This window comes from Trichomycterus rosablanca, chromosome 23 (assembly GCF_030014385.1).
Source record: "Trichomycterus rosablanca isolate fTriRos1 chromosome 23, fTriRos1.hap1, whole genome shotgun sequence".
Lineage (NCBI taxonomy): Eukaryota > Metazoa > Chordata > Actinopteri > Siluriformes > Trichomycteridae > Trichomycterus > Trichomycterus rosablanca.
In genome coordinates, this window is record NC_086010.1 from 11,399,513 (window position 1) to 11,426,435 (window position 26,923).

Genomic DNA, 26,923 nt, shown 5'->3' on the forward strand with positions numbered 1-26,923 from the left:
ACTGATCCATGTTAAGGGAAGAATGAACGGGGCCATGTATCGTGAGATTTTAAGCCAAAACCTCCTTCCATCAGTGAGAGCACTGAAGATGGAACGTGGCTGGGTCTTCCAGCATGACAATGATCCCAAACACACCGCTCGGGCAACGAAGGAGTGGCTCCGTAAAAAGCATTTCAAGGTCCTGGAGTGGCCTAGCCAGTCTCCAGACCTCAACCCCATAGAAAATTTGTGGAGTCTGTGTTGCCCAGCGACAGCCCCAAAACATCACTTCTCTAGAGGAGATCTGCATGGAGGAATGGGCCAAAATACCAGCTACAGTGTGTGCAAACCTGGTGAAGACTTACAGGAAACGTTTGACCTCTGTCATTGCCAACAAAGGTTATGTTACAAAGTATTGAGTTGAACTTTTGTTATTGACCAAATACTTATTTTCCACCATAATTTACAAAAAAAATTCTTAAAAAATCCTACAATGTGATTTCCTGGATTTTTTTTTCTCATTTTGTCTCTCATAGTTGAAGTGTACCTGTGATGAAAATTACAAACCTCTCTCATCTTTCTAAGTAGGAGAACCTGCACAATCAGTGGCTGACTAAATACTTTTTGACCCCACTGTATATATTAACTGTTTTTTAATTTGTTGTTATTATTGTTTAGGGCTTAACGCTGAATGTGAAGGAATAAGATTATCTGACCATAAAGGCCCTTGTTAAAGAGCAGCTGTACATTTATTAAAGTTCAGTAACACAGCTGGATGGTTATTGACTCATTTGTCAACTATTTAAACCTCTACCCCATACACATTGCCATGGTGTCACCAACGACATTAACTAAGCATCTGAGACATAAGCCCGTGGGTTTGAGGCTGCCATGTCAACAATACCATTCCTGCTGGACGGTTGGAAGTGATGGGAATCTGCACTGACTGCACTCACAATGTCCCATACTATCAGACTTTATTCTACCACACACTATACAGAGGAATGATAAATTCTACTTACTTTTATTACGCTTTTTGTATGATGTAACTGTTAATTCTAATATCATTTTATTTCATCTAATTTTTCTGAATATCCTCCAGCCCACCCAAGTTAAGTCTGGTTCCTATTAAGGGTTCTTCCTTGTAACATTTGGGAGGTCCACTGCAGCCCTTGGCTTCTCATCTGGGTTTTTTGATTCTGGAATCTGTAAAGTTGCTTTGAGACAATGTCTATCATAAAATGTGTTATACAAATGAATTTGACTTGATTTTGTTTTACACATACACTTTTCCTTTTCTGTGTAGATAACTGAAGGCACATGTGTCTGTGATGTGCATATGTAAGCATGTTAGTTTGTGCTTCATACTTCAGCAATGGAATTGTCCTGGGCTTTGCCAGATCCTGCAGCCACATCTTCAGGCTTACGGGCAGAGCTTTTAATGGAGCTCTGAGAAGAAAAATGACTAACAGGCTGCTCCAGCAGGTCATTTTTTGGTGTTGTCCTTAACACAGAGCACAAAAATTGTTAGTATGAGTTACAGTGCACAATTTGCAGGTCACTAATGACGGCAGTATATTTGGATCTTTCCCCCCCCATGTGTTCACACGGGTGTTTTTTTTTTTACCTGGTAATGTGAACAAAAATTACATACAATGATTTTTAAATTAACATATTTATGTTTGATGTGAAACGTTGGCCAAAAACTACAACAGAATGCAATGTGACAGACTGCTGTCTCTGTCCTGTTCAACAGACAGGCTAAGAAAGTCTGTTGTACCCCAGACAGTCAGACTGTTTAACACCACACGATGGCGGGAACATTAAATCAGACTATATGTATATACTGATTAAAATATATATACGGTATATATATATATATATATATATATATATATATATATATATATACTTATATACTGTGTATATATGTATATATATACTGTATATATATATATATATATATATATATATATATATATATATATATATATATACACACACACACACATATACACACATATACAGTATATACACATATACATATACAGGGGTTGGACAAAATAACTGAAACACCTGTCATTTTAGTGTGGGAGGTTTCATGGCTAAATTGGACCAGTCTGGTGGCCAATCTTCATTAATTGCACATTGCACCAGTAAGAGCAGAGTGTGAAGGTTCAATTAGCAGGGTAAGAGCATAGTTTTGCTCAAAATATTGCAATGCACACAACATTATGGGTGACATACCAGAGTTAAAAAAAGGACAAATTGTTGGTGCACGTCTTGCTGGCGCATCTGTGACCAAGACAGCAAGTCTTTGTGATGTATCAAGAGCCACGGTATCCAGGGTAATGTCAGCATACCACCAAGAAGGACAAACCACATCCAACAGGATTAACTGTGGACGCAAGAGGAAGCTGTCTGAAAGGGATGTTCGGGTGCTAACCCGGATTGTATCCAAAAAACATAAAACCACGGCTGCCCAAATCACGGCAGAATTAAATGTGCACCTCGACTCTCCTGTTTCCACCAGAACTGTCCGTCGGGAGCTCCACAGGGTCAATATACACGGCCGGGCTGCTATAGCCAAACCTTTGGTCACTCGTGCCGATGCCAAACGTCGGTTTCAATGGTGCAAGGAGCGCAAATCTTGGGCTGTGGACAATGTGAAACATGTATTGTTCTCTGATGAGTCCACCTTTACTGTTTTCCCCACATCCGGGAGAGTTACGGTGTGGAGAAGCCCCAAAGAAGCGTACCACCCAGACTGTTGCATGCCCAGAGTGAAGCATGGGGGTGGATCAGTGATGGTTTGGGCTGCCATATCATGGCATTCCCTTGGCCCAATACTTGTGCTAGATGGGCGCGTCACTGCCAAGGACTACCGAACCATTCTGGAGGACCATGTGCATCCAATGGCGGTGCCATGTATCAGGATGACAATGCACCAATACACACAGCAAGACTGGTGAAAGATTGGTTTGATGAACATGAAAGTGAAGTTGAACATCTCCCATGGCCTGCACAGTCACCAGATCTAAATATTATTGAGCCACTTTGGGGTGTTTTGGAGAAGCGAGTCAGGAAACGTTTTCCTCCACCAGCATCACGTAGTGACCTGGCCACTATCCTGCAAGAAGAATGGCTTAAAATCCCTCTGACCACTGTGCAGGACTTGTATATGTCATTTCCAAGACGAATTGACGCTGTATTGGCCGCAAAAGGAGGCCCTACACCATACTAATAAATTATTGTGGTCTAAAACCAGGTGTTTCAGTTATTTTGTCCAACCCCTGTACATATACAGTATATATATATATACACACACACACAGTGGGGGAAATAAGTATTTGATCCCCTGCTGATTTTGTAAGTTTACACCCTTACAAAGACTTAAACAGTCTATAATTTTTATGGAAGGTTTATTTTAACAGAGAGACAGAATATCAACTAAAAATCCAGAAAAAAAGCATTAAATAAAAGTTATAAATTAATTTGCATTTAATTAAGGGAAATAAGTATTTGATCCCCTACCAACCAGCAAGAATTCTGACCCCCACAGACCGGTTATGTGCACAAAAGGCACACAAATTAGTCCTGTCCCTGTATAAAAGACACAGAATCAGTTTCTTCCGTTCAAATCTCTCGACCACCATGGGCAAGACCAAAGACCTATCAAAGGACGTCAGGGACAAGATTGTAGACCTGCACAAGGCTGGAATGGGCTACAAGACCATCAGCAAGAAGCTTGGTGAGAAAGAGACCACTGTTGGTGCGATAATTCGAAAATGGAAGAAATACAAGATCACAGTCAATCACCCTCACTCTGGAGCTCCATGCAAGATCTCACCTGGTGGGGTAAGAATGATTCTGAGAAAGGTGAGGTCAGTCCAGAATTACACGGGAGGAGCTTGTCAATGATCTCAAGGGAGCTGGGAGCACAGTCACCAAGAAAACCATTAGTAACACACTTCGCCGTAATGGATTGAGATCCTGCAGTGCCCGCAAAGTCCCTCTGCTCAAGAAGGCTCATGTACAGGCCCGTCTGAAGTTTGCCAATGAACACCTGAATGATTCAGAGAAAGCTTGGGAGAATGTGATATGGTCAGATGAGACCAAAATTGAGCTCTTTGGCATCAACTCCACTCGCCGTGTTTGGAGGCAAAGAAATGCCCGGTGGGGATGGTGTTCTTGGGTCATATCCAGCTTTTCTCTGCTCCCAGCTCCATTGAGATCATTGACAAGCTCCTCCCGTGTAATTCTGGACTGACCTCACCTTTCTCAGAATCATTCTTACCCCACCAGGTGAGATCTTGCATGGAGCTCCAGAGTGAGGGTGATTGACTGTGATCTTGTATCTCTTCCATTTTCGAATTATCGCACCAACAGTGGTCTCTTTCTCACCAAGCGTCTTGCTGATGGTCTTGTAGCCCATTCCAGCCTTGTGCAGGTCTACAATCTTGTCCCCGACGTCCTTTGATAGCTCTTTGGTCTTGTCCATGGTGGTCGAGAGATTTGAACGGAAGAAACTGATTCTGTGACAGGAGTCTTTTATACAGGGACAGGACTAATTTGTGTGCCTCATAGGCACATAACCGGTCTGTGGGGGTCAGAATTCTTGCTGGTTGGTAGGGGATCAAATACTTATTTCCCTTAATTAAATACAAATTAATTTATAACTTTTATTTAATGTTTTTTTTCTGGATTTTTAGTTGATATTCTGTCTCTCTCTGTTAAAATAAACCTTCAATAAAAATTATAGACTGTTCAAGTCTTTGTAAGGGGGTAAACTTACAAATTCAGCAGGGGATCAAATACTTATTTTCCCCACTGTATATACAGTGTATCACAAAAGTGAGTACACACCTCACATTTCTGCAAATATTTCATTATATCTTTTCATGGGACAACACTATAGACATGAAACTTGGATATAACTTAGAGTAGTCAGTGTACAGCTTGTATAGCAGTGTAGATTTACTGTCTTCTGAAAATAACTCAACACACAGCCATTAATGTCTAAATAGCTGGCAACATAAGTGAGTACACCCCACAGTGAACATGTCCAAATTGTGCCCAAATGTGTCGTTGTCCCTCCCTGGTGTCATGTGTCAAGGTCCCAGGTGTAAATGGGGAGCAGGGCTGTTAAATTTGGTGTTTTGGGTACAATTCTCTCATACTGGCCACTGGATATTCAACATGGCACCTCATGGCAAAGAACTCTCTGAGGATGTGAGAAATAGAATTGTTGCTCTCCACAAAGATGGCCTGGGCTATAAGAAGATTGCTAACACCCTGAAATTGAGCTACAGCATGGTGGCCAAGGTCATACAGCGGTTTTCCAGGACAGGTTCCACTCGGAACAGGCTTCGCCAGGGTCGACCAAAGAGGTTGATTCCACGTGTTCGGCGTCATATCCAGAGGTTGGCTTTAAAAAATAGACACGAGTGCTGCCAGCATTGCTGCAGAGGTTGAAGACGTGGGAGGTCAGCCTGTCAGTGCTCAGACCATACGCCGCACACTGCATCAACTCGGTCTGCATGGTCGTCATCCCAGAAGGAAGCTGACGCACAAGAAAGCCCACAAACAGTTTGCTGAAAACAAGCAGTCCAAGAACATGGATTACTGGAATGCCCTGTGGTCTGACGAGACCAAGATAAACTTGTTTGGCTCAGATGGTGTCCAGCATGTGTGGCGGCGCCCTGGTGAGAAGTACCAAGACAACTGTATCTTGCCTACAGTCGAGCATGGTGGTGGTAGCATCATGGTCTTGGGCTGCATGAGTGTTGCCGGCACTGGGGAGCTGCAGTGCATTGAGGGAAACATGAATTCCAACATGTACTGTGACATTCTGAAACAGAGCATGATCCCCTCCCTTCGAAAAACTGGGCCTCATGGCAGTTTTCACACAGGATAACGACCCCAAACACAACCTCCAAGATGACAACTGCCTTGCTGAGGAAGCTGAAGGTAAAGGTGATGGACTAAACCCAATTGAGCACCTGTGGCGCATCCTCAAGTGGAAGGTGGAGGAGTTCAAGGTGTCTAACATCCACCAGCTCCGTGATGTCATCATGGAGGAGTGGAAGAGAATTCCAGTAGCAACCAGTGCAGCTCTGGTGAATTCCATGCCCAGGAGGGTTAAGGCAGTGCTGGATAATAATGGTGGTCACACAAAATATTGACACTTTGGTCACAATTTGGACATGTTCACTGTGGGGTGTACTCACTTATGTTGCCAGCCATTTAGACATTAATGGCTGTGTGTTGAGTTATTTTCAGAAGACAGTAAATCTACACTGCTATACAAGTTGTACACTGACTACTCTAAGTTATATCCAAGTTTTAGTTCTATAGTGTTGTCCCATGAAAAGATATAATAAAATATTTGCAGAAATGTGAGGGGTGTACTCACTTTTGTGATACACTGTATGTATATATCTATATCTATCTATATCTATCTATCTATCTATATATACAGTGTATCACAAAAGTGAGTACACCCCTCACATTTCTGCAGATATTTAAGTATATCTTTTCATGGGACAACACTGACAAAATGACACTTTGACACAATGAAAAGTAGTCTGTGTGCAGCTTATATAACAGTGTAAATTTATTCTTCCCTCAAAATAACTCAATATACAGCCATTAATGTCTAAACCACCGGCAACAAAAGTGAGTACACCCCTTAGTGAAAGTTCCTGAAGTGTCAATATTTTGTGTGGCCACCATTATTTCCCAGAACTGCCTTAACTCTCCTGGGCATGGAGTTTACCAGAGCTTCACAGGTTGCCACTGGAATGCTTTTCCACTCCTCCATGACGACATCACGGAGCTGGCGGATGTTCGAGACTTTGCGCTCCTCCACCTTCCGCTTGAGGATGCCCCAAAGATGTTCTATTGAGTTTAGGTCTGGAGACATGCTTGGCCAGTCCATCACCTTTACCCTCAGCCTCTTCAATAAAGCAGTGGTCGTCTTAGAGGTGTGTTTGGGGTCATTATCATGCTGGAACACTGCCCTGCGACCCAGTTTCCGGAGGGAGGGGATCATGCTCTGCTCGGTATTTCACAGTACATATTGGAGTTCATGTGTCCCTCAATGAAATGTAACTCCCCAACACCTGCTGCACTCATGCAGCCCCAGACCATGGCATCCCCACCACCATGCTTGACTGTAGGCATGACACACTTATCTTTGTACTCCTCACCTGATTGCCGCCACACATGCTTGAGACCATCTGAACCAAACAAATTAATCTTGGTCTCATCAGACCATAGGACATGGTTCCAGTAATCCATGTCCTTTGTTGACATGTCTTCAGCAAACTGTTTGCGGGCTTTCTTGTGTAGAGACTTCAGAAGAGGCTTCCTTCTGGGGTGACAGCCATGCAGACCAATTTGATGTAGTGTGCGGCGTATGGTCTGAGCACTGACAGGCTGACCCCCCACCTTTTCAATCTCTGCAGCAATGCTGACAGCACTCCTGCGCCTATCTTTCAAAGACAGCAGTTGGATGTGACGCTAAGCACGTGCACTCAGCTTCTTTGGACGACCAACGCGAGGTCTGTTTTGAGTGGACCCTGCTCTTTTAAAACGCTGGATGATCTTGGCCACTGTGCTGCAGCTCAGTTTCAGGGTGTTGGCAATCTTCTTGTAGCCTTGGCCATCTTCATGTAGCGCAACAAATTCGTCTTTTAAGATCCTCAGAGAGTTCTTTGCCATGAGGTGCCATGTTGGAACTTTCAGTGACCAGTATGAGAGAGTGTGAGAGCTGTACTACTAAATTGAACACACCTGCTCCCTATGCACACCTGAGACCTAGTAACACTAACGAGTCACATGACATTTTGGAGGGAAAATGACAAGCAGTGCTCAATTTGGACATTTAGGGGTGTAGTCTCTTAGGGGTGTACTCACTTTTGTTGCCGGTGGTTTAGACATTAATGGCTGTATATTGAGTTATTTTGAGGGAAGAATAAATTTACACTGTTATATAAGCTTCACACAGACTACTTCTCATTGTGTCAAAGTGTCATTTTGTCAGTGTTGTCCCATGAAAAGATATACTTAAATATCTGCAGAAATGTGAGGGGTGTACTCACTTTTGTGATACACTGTATATATATATATATATATATACACACACACACACACACACACACACCCCGACTAGGCATAACATTATGACCACTGACAGGTGAAGTGAATAACACTGATTATCTCTTCATCACGCCACCTGTTAGTGGGTGGGATATATTAGGCAGCAGGTGAACATTTTATTCTCAAACTTAATGTGTGTGTTAGAAGCAGGAAAAATGGACAAGCGTGAGGATTTGAGCGAGTTTAACTAAAAGGGCCAATTGTAATGCTAGATGACTGGGTCAGAGCATCTCCAAAACTGCAGCTCTTGTGGGGTGTTCCTGGTCTGCAGTGGTCAGTATCTATCAAAAGTGGTCCAAGGAAGGAACAGTGGTAAACCGGCGACAGGGTCAGGGGCGGCCAAGGCTCATTGATGCACGTGGGGAGCGAAGGCTGGCCCGTGTGGTCCGAGCTACTGTTGCTTAGATTGCTGAAGAAGTTAATGCTGGTTCTGATAGAAAGGTGTCATAATGTTATGCCTCATCGGTGTATTTATATTTATTTATCTATCTATCTTGCTTTGTTGCTGAACTTGTAATGGGGTAAAGAGTTCAGTTACTGTGTGACTGCTTATCTTAATTATACGTTGCAAGTGTACAAACTCACCTCTTTTCAGGGGCATTACCGAAGCTCTCCAAGGCTACGTTGCTGCTGACTCTACTTGAACTGCCCGTTTTTGTGCTTTTCGGTTCCTTGCTGCCCTGGCTAGATAATCTTTTCCCGCCAGCCTGTTCCCGCACAGATACTTCAGATGAGCGGTGTATCTCAGACCCTGACCGGGTGCCCTTGAAGTGGTTGTCAGCAGCAAAATCAAAGTTTTCTTGGTTAGTGGAGGTGCCTGTTTGGGAACCTGTGTTGGTGCCCATGGACTTTGAGATGACCTTTAGTTTGTGGGAGGTGGACTTGTAGTGTTTCTTCTTGTGCTGCACAGTCTTGTTGTGCTTGAGGAAGAACTCGCACGACTCCTGCAGGACCCGACGGCTTTCAGTGATGGGGCTGTGAATTAGAGTCAGAGGAAACACTGTTTTTAGGTATAAGTACACCAAATTAGAAGTTAATTGTAACCTTCACCCTAATCAGAAAAGCTGAATAATATATAACAGATCTTAAAGGTGCAACTTTCAAAGGTATAAAAGATGTTTACATTTGGAACTTATTTACCTATTTATGTATGTATAATACATATATACGCCCCTGACTGTGGATGCTCGTTCACTCACAGCTGTTAAACTCATTTTGCCGCTAATATCCACCGTGTTGTAGCGTAGTGTAATTAGAGCATTAACTCTGAGCACTGGGGGGGGATCAAGTTATCACTCAGCTCAGCTTTGATTTTGTCCTCTTGTGACTGGGGGGTGGATGGAGGGGCCAAGTTCTGCGTCCCACGGACTGTCACGAGACTATCACATGTCCCGGTCAGCCAATCCTGATTGCGCTCATCGGCTCCGGAGTTGTGATTCAGTTCGGCTGTGTTTGATTCAGTAAAAGTTATTTGAACTCTGTTTGTGTCTCGTTTTGCCGATCGTGTTTGCGCTCCTTATTTCTGAATCTAACCGTTACCGTGTATAATCCTTGTTGTTTTCCGTTTACTGTTTTAGTCTATCCTCTGGTTTTGGACTCTACCTGATTTTGTACACTGTTTTTGCCTCTTTGATATTAAACTTTCCCTGATATATATTCCGCGAGCGTCTGGTCAGTTTCTGCCTCGTGACATGTTGGTATTTGAATTAAAATATAAAGTATGTAAACAATCGCACTTGTCACATTTCTAACATCGTGTGAAAACGTTCATTCGAATTAACCGAATTAATCGTGAAAATCGCCCAGCCCTAAAAGAAGGCTTTAAGATATACAGTACAAAAACAAATAACAAAAAAATATGATTAGCTGCTATATAAGACAAAAAGTAAGAATGGACTTACTCTTTATGTGCTCTGTTGAAAAAATAGGCCCATTCTGAACAGGTCTTCTTACTACTAACCCAAAAAACAGCCGATATGCCCATTACCAGTGTCATCAGGTATTTTATCAAGAACAAAAATAGGTCTGGTCGAGCCGCATCAGATTTCTGAAAAAAAGAGAAAAAATAAAAAATACAAACCTCCATCGTCAAAAAAACATCGCTAAACACAAACCCTTAAGTTTGCATTTCGCAGATTGCATATTACACAGGAAAAAAGTCATTTCAAACTTTTCAAAGTGCTTTCAATGAGACAAACTGTTTGATACGACATGGAAAAGGCAACTCAGGTCAGACAAAAAAACTTGAACATGAACAAAACGTAACAAAACTTAACGTGACTTACTGTATTAAAACAACGACCAAGGAATTCAATTAGTGGAGAGAACTTATGAGCAGTAATAATTAAGAGAGGTTTAGTGTTCCTGTGTCGTAATTTTAGCACATTAAACCACATTTTAGACTCTCAGAAAAGCTGATTCTCACAATTTCCCAGCACCCCAAGCTCTAACACAAGTTTAAAAGTTAAAATTCAACTAAACATAGATGTATGTGGACACTTGGATTTGATGGTTATTCCACAGAAATGCTTATTCGTCATCTCATATTCACACTTTGATGGTTTTTTTTTTTAATGCATTACCCCCCCCCCCCCCCCATAGCACGTCCAATTGCCCAATTACATCGTGCTTCCTCTCTGCCTATGCCGATCCCTGCTCTGACCGAGGAGATCAAAGCTAACCCACGCCCCCTCCGACACGTGGGCAGCAAGCCGCATGCGTCTTATCACCCACACATTGACGAGTGTCGTTTCACCTAGCGTTGTGTACGGAGAGACACACCCTAAGAGCACTCCTTCCCCATATCTGTGTAGGTGCCTCTAATCAGCCAGCAGGTCATAATTGCACCATTCTGACAGAGAGAGACCCATATCCGGCTTAGTCCCGCCCACCTGAACAACCGGCCAATCGTTGTTCATGTGGTTGCTCAGCCTCAGCCGGCAAGGCAGAGCAGAGATTCGATACGATGTATTCGAGATCCCAGCTCTGGTTGCAGCGTGTGTTCTTTGATGACGTTTTAATGCACCGCTCATGCCAAGCGCTGAGCAAAGCAGCAATTTGCGGCGAGGCTCGTGATGAGCAATGCATAAAACACTTCTTATATAAATGCGCCCTAACAGAGCAATCGCACCAGGGTTTGTTTTAAGCGAACCTGAGCTAACAAGTATAAACACACCCTTGGTGTAGTGGTTATTTCTGTAATAAACATGGTAAAACATGAACTCACTTTAGAGGAGCAGGGGATGCTGTACTCCTGGCAGTGTTCATTAATCCAAGTGTTTTCCCACCCTTTTCGCAGTGCCTGTTCATACAGGTAGCAGGCGAGTAGCATCAGTAAAGGAAGTAGATACAGGCCACTGAACACACCGATGCGAATCATGAACTTCTTTAGCTTCTCCTGGTTTCGCTCGTCGTTCTGAATTACTTGTCTCACATGATTCAGGGAAACGATCCCGGCCAAAAGAAACGAGAGTCCAACCACCACACCCAAAGCTTGAGGAGCAAGCACAAACCACCGCAGGGCCATCAGATCGTACAGTCCAACAAAGCAAACGCCACTGATACCATCCCCTTCCACTTTATTCAGAGCCAACAGCATAACGGTGAGACTCCCAGGGAGGCCCCAGGCTACTGCATGGAACCACACGGCCTTCTTCTCAATGGCTTCACAGCTCCACTTGGGCCCTGCTGCGAGGAACCAGGTTATGGTGAGGATGACCCACCAGACTATTCCAGCAGTGGAGAAAAAATAGAGGATCATGAAGATCAGTGTGCAGCCTTTGTTTTGGCTGCCCAGCACAACTGTGGATACAGCGCCGGGCATGCTGGTCTTGTTACATGACACCTCATTACCCAGCAGGAACCCGATAAAGTAGACGAGAGACACGAGACTATAGGAGACGGCGTAAAAGACGATCGGCCGCTCCGGGTAGCGGAAGCGCTTGACGTCGATGAGGAAAGTGAAGAAGGTGAAGAGTGTGGCACACAGGCAGACGATGGAGCAAACGCCGATAAATGTCTTGGCGAATTGTACTTCGGGTACTTTGAAGTACATGTTGTCACATGGAGGAGCACAGTCCTGAGCACCCAAGAAAGAGTATCCGTGATTAGGGCGTGTCTTCAGCTGCAGGGGACACCAGAAGCCCAGATCTCTACTGGCTGACATAGAAGGTTTGGGTGTTGGTTTTTCCTTCAGCGACTGGTTAGCAGATCCTACTACATGGGAGTGGCATGGGTCCAACCTGCACACACAGAGATATGTATTCATGTTAGACTCTACACAATATGAATTGTGGATTAGGTACTGTAATGCTAAATACTATGAATCAAATTTCTATTAACAGTTTGTTTGGCTATGACAAGAATAAGATTAGATTAGCTCCATAACCGTATCACTTTTGAAGTCAATAATAAGATTTATTTAAGATCAATGATGACAAATTTGTTTTAAATTAATTAGTTTGAAATCTACTGGTTATATTGTCTTGGTATAATAATATACACTGCAGTGTTTCCTCTAGCATTTTTTTTAGCAGCGGCGGCAGCAGGCACCCTCAAAAGCCACATAGCAGCAGTCACATAAGGTGTGCAGTATTATACAGCATAAATACAGAAAATACAGCAGCAGTTATTTTAAGGTGCAAATTGTGCAACATTATGTGCAAGTAGCAGCAGTCATTTAAATGTGCAATAGTGCATTGTAGAGGATGTACAATGTTCATGAGGTAAGTTGTGTATGTGACAGTCCATGTTTGTTCACGAGCCTGACTGCTTGTGGGTAAAAACTGTTGGTCAGTCTTGTTGTTCTAACTTACTGACTGTAGTCCATCTGTTTCTCTACATACCCTGTTCTTCAATGGTCAGGACTCTCCCAGGACCACCACAGAGCAGGTATTATTTAGGTGGTGGATCATTCTCAGCACTGCAGCGACACTGACATGGTGGTGGTGTGTTAGTGTGTGTTGTGCTGGTATGAGTGGATCAGACACAGCAGTGCTGATGGAGTTTTTAAATACCTCACTGTCCCTGCTGGACTGAGAATAGTCCACCAACCAAATATATCCAGCCAACAGCGCCCCATGGGCAGCGTCCTGTGACCACTGATGAAGATCTCAAAGATGACCAACTCAAACAGCAGCAATAGATGAGCGATCGTCTCTGACTTTACATCTACAAGGTGGACCGACTAGGTAGGAGTGTCTAATAGAGTGGACAGTGTCTGATCCACTCATACCAGCACAACACACACTAACACACCACCACCATGTCAGTGTCACTGCAGTGCTGAGAATCATTCAACACCCAAATAATACCTGCTCTGTGGGGGTCCTGACCATTGAAGAACAGCATGAAAAGGGGCTAACAAAGCATGCAGAGAAACAGATGGACTACAGTCAGTAATTGTAGAACTACAAAGTGCTTCTATATGGTAAGTGGAGCTGATAGAATGGACAGTGAGTGTAGAAACCAGGAGGTGGTTTTAATGTTATGGCTGATCGGTGTATATAATAGAGTCTTGAATTAATTATGGATTAAAATGTTCTGTTGTAAAAACTAGTAAAAAAAAAATTTATGTATCTGATGGCACTTCTTTTTTACTCTGTTTAATTTTGAATAATAATAAAATGTATTTGACAGTCAGTCGATACAAGAAGCCAGACTTGCTGCATTTTTGGCAGGGTGCAGACACTATAAATGAAATGATTTATAACTCCAGTGCTCCGCCTTAATTACATAAAGCAAACTTGTCATGCATACGCAGGACGATATGGCATAAAAGCATACTGATCAGCATCCATATTGGGAGACATGTAAGACCTAGCAATGTCCAGAAATACCAGTACTTGCTCATTAGGAAGTGTTGGCAACCATCACAAAGAATGGCAATGCTCTCCTGTGCACGAGTGTGATTACTCACCTGTCACAGTGCAGCTCCGACGGCCAGGTAAGGTCAAAGGTCTTCATGTCTCGGGTACAATCCGAGAGGACGCGCTCACACCGCTCTCTACAGGGCTGAAGGACTTGTGTCTGGTCAGTGCACTCTGGAATGAACGCCTGGCATAGAAACAGGTGCAGTTCTGGAGAGCAGCCCAGTCGAACCAGTGGCATAAAGTTCTGCAGACACGACCACAAAAACAGTAAGCACTAAAGAGTCTAAAATTTCATATAATAATTTACCTTTATATAATCATGTCTGTTGCATTTGATATCTCTATTTGATAGCGACAGACATTTTTTAGTAGATGGTACCTGTTAACAATATAAAAGTAGAGGAGTAAAACTAAATGTTATATACCATAATCAGTTCTTAAGTTATTAGGAAAAACATGTGGTAGTTTAGAGCCCATGGCACTGTAGCTGAACTCCCTAAACATAAAAGGAGGAAAGCAATTCATGGAATTGCAACAAATAATTCTTTTAATTGGGGGTAAAGAACGTAAATCAGCCTCCAAACAAATTGAAGCTGACCTACAAACACTAGGTGCAAAAGTGTCAGCTTGCACCATCCATCATCATCTGAATGAAATGGGACACTATAGTAGGAGACCTAAGAGGACCCCACTGTTCACACCAGACTAGAGTTTGCCAAAATGTCCCTGAAGAAGCCACAATCCTTCAGGGACAACGTCCTAAGGACAGATAGAGCTTTTTGGTAAGGCACATCATAGCACAATTTATAGAAAACAAAATGAGTACTTCAAAGAAAAAACATATGCTCAAACACGGTGAAAGTTGTGGTACTAGATGCCTTAACTGTGTGCATGGTATCATAAAATCTGAAGACTGGGACTATGTGGGGAGGGGCGGGGGGTATGTCTGAGGTCAATGGTCTTCGAGCAGGACAATCTCCCAAAGCATACTTCAAAATGAACCCAGAAACCAGAGTTTTGAATACATCCTATCAAATCTCAGCTCTGCCTTCCGACTGGGCTGGGCGGCTGCATGAACAACGATTGGCTGTTGGGGTAAAAAGTCAGATCATCGATCCTCAAAACTGGTGCGACTGCGGCCCCTGCTGGCTGACTGATGGCACCTGCAAAGGGCTGAGGAATAATGCCGATGGGGGTGTGGCTCTCCGTACACAATGCCGATTGGTGTATGAACTCGACTCGTGCAGGTGGAAAATGCAGTCTGTACTGACTGTACGTGCCAGAGGGGGCGTATGTCAGTTGAGAGGCGTCCTCAATCAGCGGTGAAGGGTCGAATCAGTAGAGAGGACGCACTCGGGGTGATTGGACACGATTAGATTAGGGGAGAAAATTGGGGGAAGAAATTGGAAAAACAGAAAAAAAAAAATTAATGAACCCAGAAAGTGATTAAGACAAAGTGCTGAAAAGTTTTGAATTGGCCACCAGTGAGTCCAGATCTAAATCCCACCAAACACATGTAAAGAGATCTCAGCAGAGAACAACAGTAAGAAGGCATCCTTCAAATCTAAAAGACCTTGAGAAGTTGGCAAAAGAGGAGTGGTCCAAAATTCCAGAGGAGAGGTGTAAGAAACTCATTCATCGTTACAGGAAGAGGTTGGTTTCAAGTATTGTTTCCAAAGAGATGACACCATCATGATAGGCTTGATCTCCAATAACAGTGAAACTGCCTACAGAGAAGAGGTCGGGACAACAACCTTACCCTCAACTCAACAAAAACGAAAGAACTGATCTTGTATTTCAGGTGACTGAAACAAACCAGCCATCATCCCATCAGCATCAACAGCAAGAGGGTGGAGGCAGTTCAGAGCTTCAGATTCCTGGGAGCCCACATCAGCCAGGACACATCATGGTCCATTAACACAACAGCAATGTCCGAGAAGGGTTTTCACAGGCTTAATTGTAAAAGAACTGAAGAACTTGAACTTCAACAACAGATGCTGTAATTATGCATTACAGCGTGCTACCCAAGCTGCACCTCTGAAGAAAAGAAGACCCCCCCCCCAACGCATTATCAAAATAGCACAGAGGATCATCGGCTCATAGCTTCCAACACTGGAAGACATTTATAGAAACCCCTGTAGCTGCAAAGCCACAAACATCTGCAGAGATCCGACCCACCCCGGCCACAACGTCTTTAAATGTCTGTCAGCTGACAAGCGCTACAAAGTCTTACATGCTCAAACAGACTGAAAAACAGCTTTTACCCGAGTGCCGTTTCACTACTGAACACAGAGCGTTAATCTACTACCCTATAGTCCCTACACCTATACAACTGTACATATGTCAGTAATGTCACCAGACTTACACATCACATATGCCTATGTCAAATAAATTCCACTGCCATTGTTTATGTATTATATATAACCTATGAAGTGCAATAATGTCTTAACTGTAACTAGACACACACAGTGCAATATATAACTATACACCGTGCAATATACTGTATAACGGTTAAATAACGTGCAATATCTCTATATTCTATTCTAATGGACACTATTTATATTTTTCAATTTATTATTTTGCTACTTTGTAGCTTAAGTGTTGTACTTCTTTATATAAATACCTTAATTAAGCATAGGTGCTGAAATGTAGTTTGTTTTACTTTTTATTAGGGCTGTCAAACGATTAAAATTTTTAATCGCGATTAATCTCAGAATTTCATATAGTTAATCGCGATTAATCGCATTTAAAAAAATCTGTGTAAATGTTATAGAAAACAAGGATTTTTAAGTAAAATGTTACAAGTAAAATGGTGAACACAATTTATGCTAAATGTACTTATGTTAAAAACTGCTGGGACAAGAGAAAACTGTAAGGGAGTTTTATTCACTCACATACTAGGCAGTAATACTATCCAGCAGAGACCCTTGACTTCGTATATACAGGGGTTGGACAAAATAACTGAAACACCTGTCATTTTAGTGTGGGAGGTTTCATGGCTAAATTGGACCAGTCTGGTGGCCAATCTTCATTAATTGCACATTGCACCAGTAAGAGCAGAGTGTGAAGGTTTAATTAGCAGGGTAAGAGCACAGTTTTGCTCAAAATATTGCAATGCACACAACATTATGGGTGACATACCAGAGTTCAAAAGAGGACAAATTGTTGGTGCACGTCTTGCTGGCGCATCTGTGACCAAGACAGCAAGTCTTTGTGATGTATCAAGAGCCACGGTATCCAGGGTAATGTCAGCATACCACCAAGAAGGACAAACCACATCCAACAGGATTAACTGTGGACGCAAAAGGAAGCTGTCTGAAAGGGATGTTCGGGTGCTAACCCGGATTGTATCCAAAAAACATAAAACCACGGCTGCCCAAATCACGGCAGAATTAAATGTGCACCTCAACTCTCCTGTTTCCACCAGAACTGTCCGTCGGGAGCTCCACAGGGTCAATATACACGGCAGGGCTGCTATAGCCAAACCTTTGGTCACTCGTGCCAATGCCAAACGTCGGTTTCAATGGTGCAAGGAGCGCAAATCTTGGGCTGTGGACAATGTGAAACATGTATTGTTCTCTGATGAGTCCACCTTTACTGTTTTCCCCACATCCGGGAGAGTTACGGTGTGGAGAAGCCCTAAAGAAGCGTACCACCCAGACTGTTGCATGCCCAGAGTGAAGCATGGGGGTGGATCAGTGATGGTTTGGGCTGCCATATCATGGCATTCCCTTGGCCCAATACTTGTGCTAGATGGGCGCGTCACTGCCAAGGACTACCGAACCATTCTGGAGGACCATGTGTATCCAATGGCGGTGCCGTGTATCAGGATGACAATGCACCAATACACACAGCAAGACTGGTGAAAGATTGGTTTGATGAACATGAAAGTGAAGTTGAACATCTCCCATGGCCTGCACAGTCACCAGATCTAAATATTATTGAGCCACTTTGGGGTGTTTTGGAGAAGCGAGTCAGGAAACGTTTTCCTCCACCAGCATCACGTAGTGACCTGGCCACTATCCTGCAAGAAGAATGGCTTAAAATCCCTCTGACCACTGTGCAGGACTTGTATATGTCATTTCCAAGACGAATTGATGCTGTATTGGCCGCAAAAGGAGGCCCTACACCATACTAATAAATTATTGTGGTCTAAAACCAGGTGTTTCAGTTATTTTGTCCAACCCCTGTATGTCAGATGCGCAGTTATTGTAACAGACTTTTCTGTGTTTGTATCGTGACAATGGTTTGATGGACGTTTCTACACGAAGTGAGTGTGTTTTGACTAGGGATGCATTGATACCATTTTTTCCCAACCGAGTACAAGTACATGTATTTTTGTACTCGCCGATACCGATACTGATACCTATTTAGAATGATGCAATCTGGAGCATTATGGAATAGTGTAGTTTTTAGTGTAAATTAGTGCAGTGGAACAGTTGCTTGGGTTGCCATCACTAATTGTAAAAAAAAACAACCACCGCACAGACATCATTGAGAAAGCTTCTGACAAGCTAACGTAAACGTTCATTAATAAACGCACGTAATTAACGTTGTGCACATCATACATGCGATGCGATTCTGCTGATTGAAATATTTACTTTAAAAAGATAATACAGTCCGATCCCATCTGAGCCGATTCTATCAGCACATACATTCGTGGTTCACCTCGGTAAATCGTACACGACTCTGAGTCGGCTCCCGCTCTGTGGTAATAACCAGTATAATTAAGCCTGAGCTTTTATCAGGTAAGCGAGTCACACAAAATCTTCTGTAGTAGTTGGTGTTTATTTACAACCGCAACATTCATTATAACAGTAAACACGGAGAATTGACTGAGAAAAGAAACTTACGCTGCGCTTACAATGAATCGATTCCTGAATCACTTGTATCGACACTGAACAGAGTATTGAACACAAACACGTCCTATAACAGCGGTCGCTGCTTTTGTAACCGGTTATCTTCACTGTGAGCTCTATTTTGAAAGGTTTTTTTTGTCAAACGGAACTAAATAACATTAAACGTGCGTGTGAGTTTTAGAAGTGAAAAAATCTCGTAATGTCGTAATGTAATTTGCGTTAACGGCACTATTTTTTTTTATCGCGTTAAATTGAGATTGCGTTAATGCGTTATTATCGCATATATAACTTCGACAGCCCTACTTTTTATATAAATTACTTTAACTAGGCATCTACAGGCTTGCTTTAAACAACATCTCATTGTACTTGTAATGTGACAATAAAGATAGCTTATCTTAATTTTGTCCAGTACTTGACATAGTAAACAGAACTCAAAAATTATAAAAGCCTTACAGTGTACCAATAGTAAATTGTGTGTGTAGTTATGAGGTTAATCTAGCTCCTAGATTTAAAAAAAAGTGTAAGCCTACTAAATCAAGTGTAGATATACAAGTAATGCAGATATAATTAATAACTAAAACTACTCATTTTTTAGCCATCCATGCTGTAAGAGGCTGAGTTTTTAGTGTGCAGTGACTACCTCTAATCAAAGCATTGTCCAATTTAATTTAAATAAAGAACAATATATTTTATTGTTTTTTTAAACAATTTGTCTTGTTGTGGACTGAATTACAACCAGGTCTTTTCCAGCTTTGTGCATCTTGACACTTCTTGCTCTGAATTGCGTTTTGATTAGAACATGGTTCACATGAACCTGTCAATCTTAAATGAAGCAGATTTAAACACTGGATGTTTTCTAGGGCAGGGGTTTTCAACCTTTTTGGACATGCGCCCCCCTTCGTGTGCCAACCGCGATTTTGCGCCCCCCCCTCGAACTTGCGCCTCAATCCCCCCCCCCCCCACCTTTGTCAACCATCGCACAGAAATCATTGCAAAAGCTCTTGACAACCTAAAATAACATAATTAACGTTGTGCACATCATACATATACGATGCAATTTTGCTGATTGAAAATATTACTTCAAAAAGATAATACAGTCCGATCCCATCTGAGCCGATTCTATGAGCACATTATATAAATTCGTGGTTTACTTTGGTAAATCGTAAGCGGTTCTAGCAAAGTTCATCAGTTACTAAGTTCGTTAGTTCAGGATCATCTGCTCTGACTGACAGAAAACTTATCTCTACAGACAGAACGAGTCTGACTCGGTTACCGCTCTGTGGTAATAGCAGTTTATTTAAGCCTGAGCTTTATAAGGTAAGCGAGTCACACAAAATGTTCCAGTATCTGGTGTTTATTTAAAGCCACAACATTCATTAATAACAGTAAAAACAGAGAGATGACTGAGAAGAGAAACTTACGCTGAGCTTAAAATGAATCGACTCCTGAATCATTTATAGCGATACTGTGAACAGAGCATCTCTCTTAAAGACACACACACGTCTTAAAACAGCTGTCGTTGCTTTTGTCACCGGTTTATCTTCACTGTTCGCCCTATTTTAAAGGTTTTTTCAGACTAAACTGAATAAAATTAAACGTGCGTGTGTGCGTGGTCAGTGAGACTAATCAAATATGTGGGTGAAAAATGAATTGCTTTAGTTTTAGAAATAAAAAATCTCGTAATGCCACTCCCCCTGGTCAGGCACAGGTTGAAAACCCCTGTTCTAGAGCAGCATACCTTAATAAATGTGTTAAAATTAGGGTCAGTAATCTGAGCATATTACCCCCTGGGTTTTTTGGTTTGTCCAAGCAGCACAATGTTGAACTTAAAGGAAAGCACAGCATAAAGTTGAAAGTTTTTAAATCATTTGACCAATCGGAGCACAGCTCGCATGCCTTGCAAAAAAGTGTTTTAAGCGCCGTTAGCGATAACTCACAGAAAAGCCAGGACATTAAACATGCTGTCCAGCCAAGACATGGACTCCATAAGACATCTAAAATAGTCCAGTGGTATCTTGTATCAGGACATCAGCAGCCGGTCAACTTCAGTCTGTTGCGAGGTGGATCCTGGTGCCATTTCTTGTGAGAGTAAATTGATTCATGTGCCTGGCCATTCACATGTACATCCACAGACAAAAGAAGATTACTCAGACCAGTCGACATTCTTCTATTGCACCAGTGTATGGTTCTAATTCCTGTGTGCCCATTATAGTTTGTTAGTGGACAGCAGCAAGAATTGAGCATTTTGACTGGCCTGTGACTGCATAGCCCAATACACTGAAGGGATTGATCAACGGTGTATTAAATTAGCTGACGTCTGAGCCACAGTAGGCCTTCTGTTGGTCTGTCCCAGATAACATATCCTTCATGCCCTCTGGCATCAATGAGTCTTGCTCACCCAACAACCTGTGGGCAGCTTGTGGCTTGTTCCTTCTTGGATCACTGTTGACTTGCTTAACACGGATGCCTGTGACCGCCCTCTTGTTTGTTTGTTTGTTTTTTACTTTGAGATTTCCATGACTGTGACATGTACTAATGTTATGAAGCACACAATGATCCTAAGAAGTGCTCCTTGTTTTTTGGCTAAACAGTGTACAACATGGTCAACCAGATATTTAAACACCAAATACAAAGCAGTTTGGAACAGAAATAACACGCTTCTTCCCTTTATATGATCGGTGAAGTCTTTGATTACATAACATTTTGGCATTGTAAGGCAGTGGCTAACTAAGTGTTTAAAAGTAGGGCCCTACTAAATTCATGGTAACGTGCTTAATTTCACAGATTTTTAAAGAAAATGCCACATTTCATGGCATTCATTAAATAACACTAATAAATTAAATGAAAGCAAACATAGCTGACATAGTCTCAAACGCAAAAATACTGGTCAGTGTTTTGTCACTGCGTCCACAGAATTGGTTGAGAGTTTTCCGAACTCAGTTACCCAAGTACTGTTTTTAGCTGCTTTGCACTTCGACATCTTGACTAAGCGATTGCAACGTGAATTGCCGTAGGATTGCTAGGACCGCCTCATATTGCAAATTAACCAGTAAACTTGAATTTCACAGCAAATTGCATATTACATGGGAAACGGCTCATGTCATGGTACGTGACGCGATATTCACGGCCGTGAATTAGGTAGGGTTTTATTTATAAGATTACTATGGAAAAAATGAAATGTGTGTCAAGAAAGATCTCCAAGACAACTAGTGTGAAAACACCATTAAACATAATTTAACTGTGTCAATTTAACTGTAAAGACAATGCCTTAAAAATAAAATGTCATTTTTTACATACAGGCTACAGAGTATTATTATGTCATATTTTTAAAATATCGATAAAGAACTCAAACTTCATCCATAAACATTATTAATACAAATATATTTATTTAGTTTTAGTTATTTATAAAAAAGCCTTTGCTGATCTTGACACAAACTAAGTTTTACCTTCATCATGCTTGCAGCGATGTCCTGGTCATAGTGTTCCAGCATGTTGGGGAAGAAGGTCTTGTTATAGGGCATGTCATGGCACCACTGCACCTGCACTGGTTCGCATGTGAACAGGTTGTGTGTCCGGCATGTGTCCATCAGCACCATGAACACGCCAAGCCACAGCCATACATAAAATTGCATGTTGATCATCGTTCCACTGCGTTCGGCTCACGAACTTTTTCTCTTTCAATAAGGATGTGATGCAGGAAAGAATGTCAGCTGACTTTTGCAAATAGGTCAGATCTTCTTCATCCAAACCCCCACAATGTGATCGGTCATGTCCATAGATACATAGATACTTGCTTTAGGGGCTGCGCTCCAAAACACAAAGGAGTCTGAAACATATCAGGTCACACAGGTTACACCCAACTTAAAGAATTAGAACTGCAGAGCAACAAGCATGATAGCAAATTAAATTTGAATTAAGACATTTAAAATCACGTCTATTAAACACACACACAGTTAAACACAACATAGTTTAAAACCACCATTTGTATACTAACAAGGATACGTCACTATTTAAAAAGTGAAATTATTTTCTATACAGGGCTTTTTATTTATTCTAATTTCTCTAGCCACACCCAGACCTGATTACTGCCAGACCTGTTGAATCAAAACATCATGTGATGCCATGTTCTAAGACAGGGGTGTCAAACTCACGGCCCGCGGGCCAGATCCGGCCCGCCACGTCATTTTATGTGGCGAGAGCTTAAACGACTGTACGATTGTTGTGATGGTTCGAGTCGTCACAGAGACGCGCTTATAATTTAATGGGAGTCCTGCGCCTTTAAGTGCAACTGGCGACATCGTAGTCATGGCAACTAACTTTGACCTTGCTGAGAAGCCATGTGACTTTTACTGCAAAAGAACGCGAAGTAGCGTAGTCAGTAATGTAAACAATAATAAATAAATACAGATAATTATCTTGCAGTATAATACCAAAGCATCGTCTGTAAGTAGTGGCGTTTATATTCTCAGTTGTTTGTAAATGTTTAGTGAGTATATCACAGCGCTTTAGTTACAAATTTACCGTAATTAAATACAATTGTTACCGTTACTATAGCAATTAGTATCTTTACACTAAATGCTAACTCGTTAGCGCTATTTTACGTTTGGTTAAAGCTCATATTGTACCAGATGTAACACTTGACTACAGCTGTGTGCTTGTACTGTATTAAGTTCTTTATTGTTTTTACTGTCTGTATTTTTACTTCATTTTGATGCACACAGTGTCTCACACAGCTGGCGAGCAAATAAAACTGACTGTATTCTGAAGAGGTCTGTCTGTCTGTCTGTCTGTCTGTCTGTCTGGGAAAGGGGGATAAACTCTTAGTGAGGACAGAATGATTGTCTTAAAATACACTGTAAAATCCTAAATAAACTGCATCTTTCAAAATGCAGGCTGATTTTGTGACCTGCAAAGTGACACATCCCGTCAGTAGATGTTACAAATATTTACACATGATCCTAAAATGTACAAGAAGATAATTAAGAAAATTAAGCAGAAGGAGGAAATTTTATGAAAATGAAAACAAGTTTGTGCTTCAGGAAGAGAAACCGGTGCGTCTCTTGTGTTACGAGGCCGTGTCTGTGGTAAAGTAGGACAATATAAATGCAGAATTTAGCCTCCAAGAAAAACAACAGACTGCAATCACAGCAGAATACGTTACAATCGGCCCTTTGAGGGCCACAATAATGCTGATGTGGCCCTCGGTGAAAATGAGTTTGACACCCCAGTTCTAAGATGATTCAAGTACAGATTTAAAACAAAGTCATTAATATCCACCAGACTGGAAAGGATTACAGAGCCATTGTAACAGCTCTGGAACTCCAGCAAACCAACGTAAGATCAAATAAGCACAAATGGAGAAAAGTTGGGACAGTAAAGATTCCTCCCATGAGCGGCCAGCCTACCAAAATTATCACCAAGAATGCAACTACAACTCATCCAGGTCACAAAAGAACCCATTTACCTCACTTGCCTTAGTTAAGGTCACTGAACACTGTAGGAAAGACACTGGACAAAAATGACATTTATAAGTATGCTGAAAGGCACAAACTACAGACGACCTTTTTGAAGACATGGGTCATGTTACATCTTGTTTAAAGCCAACACTGCATTCCACCATAAGAACATCACACCAACAGTCAAACATGGTGGTGGTTTTATGATCTAGAGCTGTTTGAATTTAATAGGACATGGAACCATACATTCTGCTTTCCTAAAGTTGAATGTCTACCTGTCAGTTTGTGATCTTAATCCCAAGTACAGAACAATGATCTAAGGCACACAAGTACAACCACTTCTAAAAGGCTCAAAATTAGGGTTTTGGAGTGGCCGAGTCCTCAAGTCCTGACCTGAATCGCATTGAGTTTGGTTGGACTCTTGCTGGTCTAACACAAGTGTTGCAGCATTTAAATAACCATGAATATTATTCTATTATATTATTATTATTACCATGAAAACTATAAGCCACCCTATACTTATACCTATACATAAAATGATAAATAATTTAATTACATATTTGTCATGATGGATTTGCATTACCTAATACACTGCCTGGCCAAAAAAAAAGGCCGACCCATGTGTGAGAATGATGTCTCATGCTCCCTGAACCACTCTTTCACAATTTGAGCACAACGAATCCTGGCATTGTGATCTTGGAATATGCCCGTGCCATCAGGGAAGAATAAATCCATTGATGGAATAACCTGGTCGTTCAGTATATTCAGGTAGTCAGCTGACCTCATTCTTTGGGCACATAACATTGCTGAACCTAGACCTGACTAACTGCAGCAACCCCAGATCATAGCACTGCCCCCACAGGCTTGTACGGTAGGCACTAGGCACGATGGGTGCATCACTTCAGCCGCCTCTCTTCTTACCCTGATGCGCCCATCACTCTGGAACAGGGTAAATCTGGACTCATCAGACCACATGACCTTCTTCCATTGCTCCAGAGTCCAATCTTTATGCTCCCTAGCAAATTGAAGCCGTTTTTGCCGGTTAGCCTCACTGACAAGTGGTTTTCTTAAGGCTACACAGCTGTTTAGTCCCAATCCCTTGAGTTCCCTTCACATTGTGCGTGTGGAAATGCTCTTACTTTCACTATTAAACATTTCCCTGAGTTCTACTGGAGTTTTTCTACGATCACGATCACTCAAGATTTTTTTCCGACCACATTCTTTCTCGAAGATGATGTTTCCCCACTGTCCTTCCACTTTTTAATAATGCGTTGGACAGTTCTTAACCCGATTTTAGTAGATTCAGCAATCTCCTTAGATGTTTCCTTTGCTTGATGCATGCCAATAATTTGACAGGATGTGCCTTTCGACATGGTTGTTTAACAAATGAGAAGCTACTCAATGCATCAGTTAGTGTTAAATAACTTGTTGCCAGCTGAAACAATCACCCATGCAGTAATTATCCAATTTATTTGCTTAGTTAAAACCTTTTTTTGTCCAGGCAGTGTATTATCGTGCTTTTTAATGCAAAATGTATGAATAGAATTGTATTTGAAGCACTGTAAATGTGTTGTACATAATATTACGTAGTGTGTTTATTATTTAAGACACTTAATACGGTTATTTACACAAATGTCATATATTAGCCCTTAATAGAATTCATGTAGTCGTGAAGCTAAAAGAAAAATTAATTTTTTTTATTTGTGTTGAAAGTAAAGTAGCACAAATGCTAATCATTAGAAACTGCTATTGGGGAGACGCACACACATGCTAAATCATTACAGGTTTCAGCATGTCACTATAAACACTGGAATTTGTTATCAGCCCACGACTTTTAAGTCTAAAATTTAGAAAAATAAAATTAGCCTAACTCAATTCTGCAGAAAATACAACTTTAATCATTGTTGTTGATATTTTTCAGCAAAACTAGCACTTCACCGAGTTTAACCTGTTAGGTGATACTGAGGTAACAAACACGAAAAACTAGCCAACATACGAATTAGCTTCCACAACACTGAATATAGCCAAGTTAGTTAAGTTTAATTTCTATTAGCGAATACATGTTTGTTTAGTTTAGTACGTTTACATGTTTAAGTAGACAATTTTTATTGTGTACAACTTCAAACGCCATTTTTAAGAACTACGTGAAACTAGCCAGCGATGCTATACGACACAACCATCAAAAACAAACTATCTTAACTTCCAAATGCTAAATGTTTTGCTAAAAGTATTCATACCCGTCAAGCTTGGTCGTTTTCATTCTTTCCTCACGAAATGTTGACGTTAATGGTCGAAATGTCGCCGAATTATTCTTCGTTTTAACGACTTTTTAGCGTTTAAACTTCGCGAAAAGCTTCTGCCAGGACATGCCAGAGCGGATTAATACTTCCTGAGGAAAACGGGATGAGCTCTGTGAAGTCAAATTCACTGTAAAGGAGTGAGAAGGCAGGACTAAACAGTCTAATTACAAGTTAGAAAACTATATAATATACGAGTTTATACTTGTATTTTACGGGAAATAAAATTAGGCAATTGCTGAAACTATGAAACTCTTATTGTTTGTCAAAGGTTTGCAAGAATTCCAGTATAAATACAT

The 26,923-nt window shown here is 41.5% G+C and overlaps 1 protein-coding gene across 1 annotated transcript; it reads right to left on the minus strand.

Annotated features, from left to right (window-relative positions):
- Positions 1-987: 987 nt before the first annotated feature.
- Positions 988-26,645, minus strand: fzd6 (frizzled class receptor 6). The gene is made up of 7 exons (XM_062985414.1): positions 26,565-26,645; positions 22,318-22,697; positions 14,060-14,256; positions 11,369-12,383; positions 10,044-10,189; positions 8,728-9,117; positions 988-1,483 (listed from the first exon to the last, which is right to left on the minus strand). The coding sequence occupies exons 2-7, from the start codon at positions 22,510-22,512 to the stop codon at positions 1,342-1,344; spliced, it is 2,085 nt and encodes a 694-aa protein (XP_062841484.1). The 5' UTR covers positions 22,513-22,697; positions 26,565-26,645; the 3' UTR covers positions 988-1,341.
- Between the last annotated feature and the right edge of the window lie 278 nt (positions 26,646-26,923).

Excerpts from the sequence above, each read along its gene's own strand:
- fzd6 (XM_062985414.1), bottom strand. The coding sequence starts at position 22,512 with ATGATCAACATGCAATTTTATGTATGGCTGTGGCTTGGCGTGTTCATG. Across the intron at positions 14,257-22,317 it reads TCGCTGCAAGCATGATGAAG|AACTTTATGCCACTGGTTCG; the intron begins GTAAAACTTAGT and ends TCGTGTCTGCAG. Across the intron at positions 10,190-11,368 it reads GCATCCCCTGCTCCTCTAAA|AAATCTGATGCGGCTCGACC; the intron begins GTGAGTTCATGT and ends TCTTTTTTTCAG.